We start from the raw sequence: 7,337 nt of genomic DNA, 5'->3' as shown, positions 1-7,337 counted from the left end.
TATATATATATAAGAAGCAAAAAATGACCTTTTTCAATGGGTATGGTTAAAATTCATTGAAAACATATAGATGAATCAATATACAATTTTGAGGAAGATTGGAGGTGATTTGGACTGATTTGGTATAAAAAAATTCGTAGTTAAAATCGAGTTCAAAAAATTCTTCTGCGACACATGTATCGCATGTATCACACACACTGGTATACATGTGATACACATTTGATACAAATATGATACATAAATGATACACATATCATTTATTTTCATGTTCCATCTTCTACTTCCAATTTTCAATTTAAACCACCTCAAAACTCCGCCAAATCGTCCCAAAACTGAGATTCAAACTCTCATGATAGCCTCAAAAAGGTAGACAATTGTGCAATGCCACTTTTGTTTCCTTATGCTTTAATCAAATGCTATAGAGTTTGGAATGCCAAACTCTCAAGGTAGGATGTAGGGATCTTTTTCCTCTCAACTGTACTCAATTTTTCTGGAAGTTTAATAAATTAAAAGGCCGCGCAATTTAGTTTTAAAAAAAGAAAAAGTATATATGCCACAGAGTGACATAATTTTGTTTCCTTAAAAAATCACCATTCAATAACCCACGAGTTAGTAAGGTATTAAATTCCAATTGTGAAGATACAAACAGTCCAAAACTACGAATTTGACATTTTTTGGAGCCAATTCAACAGTGACTCTGTTAAACATGTACCGTTGACAGAGATGATGTTAATCATTGCTGTATTAACAACATACACAAACCTAATTGCAGGAGGGCACATTGGGAGTAAGAGAAAGAGATAGAAGAAACACTCATTATCAAACTTTTATTAAAAACCGCAAAAAAATGTATACATACAAACTTCATATAATTATTGAGAAGCTTGAGCAAAAAAAATTCCTTTTTTACTCAAGAAATGAATACAATATAATGCATTATTGACTCTCATATAATTTGCCGTGTTCCTACATTTTGCTCGCATCAAGTTGTGAAGAGGAGGAGCTAACTCCTTTTTGAATGGCAATATCCAAATTTAGCATTTTGGTAGATCCTTTGGAGGTGGCAAAAGTGACTCATTTGGACCCTTGCCATTATCTACAAGGAAGGCCATCTTCAATCCCCATGTTGTATGCACCTCTAAATGGCAATGCATAAACCATACTCCTGCAATTTCATAAAACATTTAACAACTATTATATAGGCGTCATGAATTTAACTTATATACACTAATAGGGCAGCCTGGTACACTAAGCTTTTGCTATGTGTAGGGTCCGAGGAAGGGCCGGACCATAAGGGTCTATTGTACGAAGTCTTACCCTGTATTTCTGCAAGAAGCTATTTTCACGTCTCGAACCTGTAACCTCCTGGTGACATGGCAGCAACTTTACCAGTTACCAGTGGCGGATCCACCTTTGGACATATGGGTGCTGAAGCACCCATTGGCTTTGGCCAAATTGTGTAATATATTCATAAATAATACCTAAAAACTTCAATAATTAACCATGAGCACCCAATATGACCACGTTTAGCCATCTAGAATTTAAACTAAAATCAGTGAAGCACCCACAACCTATAAATCCTGGATCCGCCACTGCCAGTTACGCCAAGGCTCCCCTTCTAAGTTATATACACTGATATGACAAAAAAATAACACGTTGTTGCTTCATATTTTCTATAGTATACCTGGATTGTCAGCGCGGAATCTTATAGCTACCCATCCTCCTGCAGGCACTCCAATTGTATTCCTCTCAACAGGATCAACAAGATTAAAATTCTTTGGATCTGTTTTTGGATTAAAATTTCCTAGCCCTTTACCCACTGCAAAGAAATTAAATCCATGCAAATGGATAGGATGGTTTTCAGGAGCTATAATTCCAGTATCCTGCAAAACTAATTGAACCGTTGCATTATATGGCAACCGATAAACCTTCGTCCCACTCGTCGTAGCCAAGTTTGCTGGTGGTTTTCCAGTATAGTTGAATTTAATTGGAGGATTTTGAGGAAAATCTGTTGTGTAAACTCCTTTGATACCAAAGAAATGTGCTTGTAAAAGTGCGGTAGTTGGCATAACAAATGTGACATTGTTTATACTAGCAACAACTCTGCTTCCATTACCTTGTTTGCAACTTGGACATGGATTAATTCCTAACCCTACTGTGAACAACAACGAATGATCCACATTTTGTGGAACTTTAGCAGGGTATTTTTTCGAGTTGAGGCTTCGAAGAGAGTCTACAAAATTGTTAGCCACAGGGGTCGCGTTTTTTGGTGGAGTGTTTGTTAAGGTAGTGACTGAACTAGCCAACGTGCCCGAATAATGTAACGTGGCTGTTGCAGTCGCGTTATCGACTGCAATAGGTGCATCCATGAATGGAGAAGCAACAACCATGTATTTTCCTGAACCTTGATTAGCTGTGACAATTACATTTGTGGTTTGGCCAGGAGCAATCACAATTGTATCTGTTTTGAAAGGTTTTACGTAGGTAGCATCTACTTCTACTACAGTCATTTTGTGGCCAGCAATCTTGAAAAAGAGTTCTTCATTGAGTGCAGCATTGATGACTCTTAACATGTAGGATTTTCCAGGATCAACACTCAATGTGTATCCACCTGTATATCATATAATTCAAAATCAAAATTTCATTTTTCCCATGAGTTATTTTGATGGATTTAACTCATATGCAATAGAGGTATTTTACCCTATAAGTCAACAGGTTTTATACTATTTTCCATGTGTGTTTAACTTCTACAAATTGATAGTGCAAATATTTATACTATCAGGTCACCTTGAAATTCAATATAATGCTTAATAAGTACTGAAATTAGTAACCTGGAGAATAAGACAAATAATTTGTTGCAACATGTTAAAATATACTAATCGTAGATACCATCAATGTATTTAAACTATCAATGTACTTAAACCTGCAGATTTTATACTATTTTCTAAGTGATTTTAACTTCTACATATTGACAGTGCAAATATTTCTACAATCAGGTCACATTATAAATCACTACAGTGCTTAACAAGTGAAATTAGTAAACCTGGAGAATAAGGCATATAATTTGTTGCATGCAACAAGTTAAAATGCATTGATAGTGTATAACAAAATTTATATTGTCAGTGCATATAATTTAAATTTTTACAGGTTACCATATCAAATTTGTTAGGAATAGTTAAGTGTTATTTTAGATAACTCAACCTGATAGCGCAAAATAATTATACCTTATAAGTGTACATAAGTAAACACACAAATTTTGATATATAGCCAATTAGCTAAAAGTATAGTTACCTTGGGATGGACAGTTTGAAAGGGGTCCAGGATGACCATTAATTGTGTGAGCATCAGAAACATTAGGGGCTAAACCTGACTTAATGGCTTGATTAATCACAGCTTCAGTATCAGATTTCCACCATTCAGCTGCATTAATTCATCAAACTTTAATCTTAATCCCTATAAATTAAGTAAATGTTTTTTTTTTCTAAGCAAAAAAGTGGAGTAATTTATGTTCACCTAGAACAACTACAGCTTCATGATCAGGTTTTGGAAATGGATATGGCACACCAAGCTTAGGCAAAATAACAATGGCGCCATGTACTGTGGACCTTAGCCACAGAATATGAGCATGCCAAAGGAGTGTACCCCTTTGACCTGTAATGGTGAAATTGTACAAATAACTTTGACCTGGCTGAATTGGACATTGTGTGATATATGCTGGTCCATCTGCCCAACCTGTTCTAAGTTGTCTGACTCCATGCCTATTACACACCAAATGAAAAAGATTGTGTAAAGCAAATAGAACCAAGTGAATTATATACAAAGTGATGGAAATCTTGATTTTCTAAGAAAGTTTATGTTCTATGCATTAGCCTTCAGTACAGTGCATTCCGCATTTATGCCAGTAGCCCAACCCACTAGTGTTGTCCGTATTTGGCCTATCACTAGTGGGTTGGGGAGTTACATATGGTATCAGAGCCACTCCACGTGCAACCTTGAAAGGGGGAGGGAGGGGGGAGGGGGGAACCTCAGCGAGGAAGCTGAGTCCCTGGGGGAGGAGGGGGTGTATGTGACACCCTAGGCGAATCTCGTATCGACACGGGAGAGATGCTGAGTATATAAGTAAACATGCCTTAGATCCTAGTGACACGTTTAATGTCGTGCGGGCCTAGGCCCAAAGCGGACAATATTACTGGTGGGTTGGGCTATTACAGGGCCGCACTCCAAGGATGTGACGTAGACCTCCTACTCTAATACAAGCATTAATGACTGCTTCTACGGCTCAAAACTATGACCTATAGGTCACAAGGAAATAACTTTACCGTTGTTCCAAGGCTCCCCTTCTGCTCTATGCATTAGCTATGTAAAAAATATTTACACAATCATGTAATTTAAGTAATCGAATAAAAAATAATTAACTTGCTATAATAGGTTAAGCTACACTGATTGTATAAAACATTTAAGTACAATTGAATTTGAGTTGACTTACCAATGGATAGAGACATTATATTTGACATGGTTAACAACCCTAATAAGCACAGTGTCATCTTCCCTAGCATAGACTGTGGGTCCTGGGAATTTGCCATTAACAGTGACAATGGGCTTGCTAGAACACAAGCGAGTTGTATTCTTCATCGTTACCTGCGAAAGCAACCATTTTACGTTACTAGGAATCTAATTTGTGTTTTTTTTGTAGAAATGTCATTGTACTTATTATGTATGATTTGACAATTTATCTTCACCTTCCATATGGTTTTAAAGTAGTAGTAATGATTTTCTGCAAGTGTTTGGCGTCAACTAATTTGTTTTATAGGACCAACCACCTCTGCTAGTTGGATTTTATTACGTTAAAAAATCTAATTGCTATTACCAGCAATTCTAAAGCAATACTTTGTGACATTAACTGTGGATTTAACTGCTCAATACTTCTAAAGAATGTCGTCAATTCTTTTTAGAATGGAAAGGCAAAATAATAAGAGAAACACGACCACTATTTTGAAATAAAAATGATCATTAAGAACAAATCATTTCTAAAGCTTGCTATAACAAGGTAAGGTACGTATATCACTAGCACATTGGTCGTAAATTAAAAGTAATTGTTATTGAAGATTACAGTACGTAGTACTTGAAAATATTTACGTATTGTTTTCGAGTTTAACTTCTATAAACTGGTAGCTTAAGTTTTAAACGTTCGCCTCATCGAAATTAAAGGGGGAGAAAAAGGCAAACAACAACAGCTACAACGGGTTAATTAAATTACATGAATTACACTATAAGTAGGGCAAAATATTTAGTAGTAGTGGTAGTACTTACATTGAAATTGTAACGTCGAATTCGGCATTCTACAAAGGCTGGCAAGAGGCATGCAAACAAAATGAAAATACGAACCCAAGATTCCATTTTTTTTTTTTTGTCTCTTTAGACTAAGTAATAGAGAAATGGTTTTCTTTTCAGTTGTGATATATTTTAGGCTTGTTGCATTCAGAGATGACAGCGTAATGTATATATAGGTGAAAATGTCCTTTAATTTAATTAGCTGCTCTGTCATTTTTCTTTAGTTAGGTGATGAGATGGATATTGGGGTCCCTCTAATCTACTTCTCGAACAACAACTAACTTTTTTTAGGTAATTTTCCCCCTATTATTTCTTGTATATTACATAAAGTTTAAAAATATGTGGCCCACTATAATTTTGCTAGTTAAGCTATTTTTGTGTTTTTGTGTGTTTGTTGGGAGTGTCTGAAAATAATCTTTATTTTCATTTTGCCAATTGATTATTATTGATCTAAAGTTATCCATGATTCTTGTTTTTCTTCATGTCCACATGCAACAGAAAAGTCTCTGTTCAAAAGAAAACAATCAAATTAAGTACAGTACATAATTCAAACTAAAAAAGATTAGAAATTTCATTGGGAACAGGATTAAGGGTTTCTTAACAAGACAATCATGTTTTTAATTAATTATATTATGAAATGAATGGTAGTAAGCATTGGTATCATTTGGTAATTGTGAGTAGTCGATATGCTACCAATGCTTTATGTATTAAAGGGATTAGTGTATAACTTTAGAGAAGTGCCAGAGGGATTTAAAATTAACAGTATATTCACAAATAATAAGAAAAATATTTTAACACTCTAAGACACGACCAACTAAGTAAAAATAAAATAAAATTATTATTGTATTATAGCAGGAAACTTCATTGTAAGTCGTATTATAGTGATACATCTCATGCATTTCCTGTAAGTTATTTTCCTACGTGTATGTGGCCCAATAGGTTAAGGCCCATAATTAATATTTAATTAATTATCAAATCTCATCCGTCCGATTGGTTACTTGATGGACGTACCAGATTAAGTAAGAATCTCTATAAATTGGTCCTCTCCCCACCCATTAGGGTTACCGTATTTTATTCTCTCTTCCATCACTAAGGTCGGCGGTAACGAAAGCTAGGGCAAGGGGCGAGAAACCGATTTACCGATTAACGCTTCCGCTTCAAGATAATGGATTCCGCTTCAGGTATGTTTTCTATGACGATTACATGTAAGATTATCATGTTCAAGATCCTGGTAGAATTATAGTTTACGCTTACATGTGGTATCAGAGCCCTTTAATTGAATTTCAAAAAAAAAAAGGTAATAATAAAGGAGTTGAATAGAATTTTGGTGAAGACGGCTTTATCAAGATAAACATGAGCCAATTACATACTGATCCATAAAGGGATGAAATACCGATACATGGCAAATTTGATTTATTTGATGGCTTTATTTAACTTAATTTAAATATTCATTATCTCCCAAGATCCAAATTATGCAAGCTTTTTACGGAACAGGAACTGAAGCTATATTTTTATTCTAATTAAAGTCTGATATGTTAAATTATTTTGATATTTGTTGGGCCATAAAGTAAATGTGTTTTGAGTTGTTTAAAGTATTTGGATTATTAAGTTATTGATAGAGCTATTATCTTTATTTTATGTATGTGATTAATGTGTATATAGTTTGTTATTCACCAAAGTGACCAAACTAGATTGTTTAAAGTATTCACATGCATAAAATCTTATGATCTCTATTTTGTGTGTGCACTTATGTTATATAGTTTGTTAGTCACCAAAGTGGCCAAACTAGTTTGTTTATGAAAATATGCATACATAAAATTATAGTTTATCCATGAAATTAATGAAATACCTATAATTAAAAATTTGTGAATAAATTAATTTTCTCTATTGCTAGAACTTAAGGATTTACCCAAAGGTGAATCAATTATTCTATGGATAGTAAATATGATGAGGTAAATTAATATTCTTAGTCAAATATATATTGTCTGTCCAAAGATGACATATAT

The 7,337-nt window shown here is 34.3% G+C and overlaps 1 protein-coding gene across 1 annotated transcript; it reads right to left on the bottom strand.

The window, feature by feature from the left end:
* LOC109233378 (laccase-4-like) lies at positions 802-5,468 on the bottom strand. The gene is made up of 6 exons (XM_019399230.1): positions 5,311-5,468; positions 4,487-4,638; positions 3,514-3,758; positions 3,292-3,420; positions 1,685-2,611; positions 802-1,165 (listed from the first exon to the last, which is right to left on the bottom strand). The coding sequence occupies exons 1-6, from the start codon at positions 5,395-5,397 to the stop codon at positions 1,035-1,037; spliced, it is 1,671 nt and encodes a 556-aa protein (XP_019254775.1). The 5' UTR covers positions 5,398-5,468; the 3' UTR covers positions 802-1,034.

Source organism: Nicotiana attenuata, chromosome 10, assembly GCF_001879085.1.
Source record: "Nicotiana attenuata strain UT chromosome 10, NIATTr2, whole genome shotgun sequence".
Classification (NCBI taxonomy): Eukaryota; Viridiplantae; Streptophyta; class Magnoliopsida; order Solanales; family Solanaceae; genus Nicotiana; species Nicotiana attenuata.
This window is presented reverse-complemented; position numbering and strand designations above follow the sequence as displayed.

Bases quoted from the DNA above. Each gene is read 5' to 3' on its own strand.
- LOC109233378 (XM_019399230.1), bottom strand. From the start codon at position 5,397: ATGGAATCTTGGGTTCGTATTTTCATTTTGTTTGCATGCCTCTTGCCA. The intron at 3,759-4,486 runs GTAAGTCAACTC...GGTGTGTAATAG, and splicing joins TATAATGTCTCTATCCATTG to GCATGGAGTCAGACAACTTA. The intron at 2,612-3,291 runs GTAACTATACTT...TATGATATACAG, and splicing joins TTCAAACTGTCCATCCCAAG to GTGGATACACATTGAGTGTT.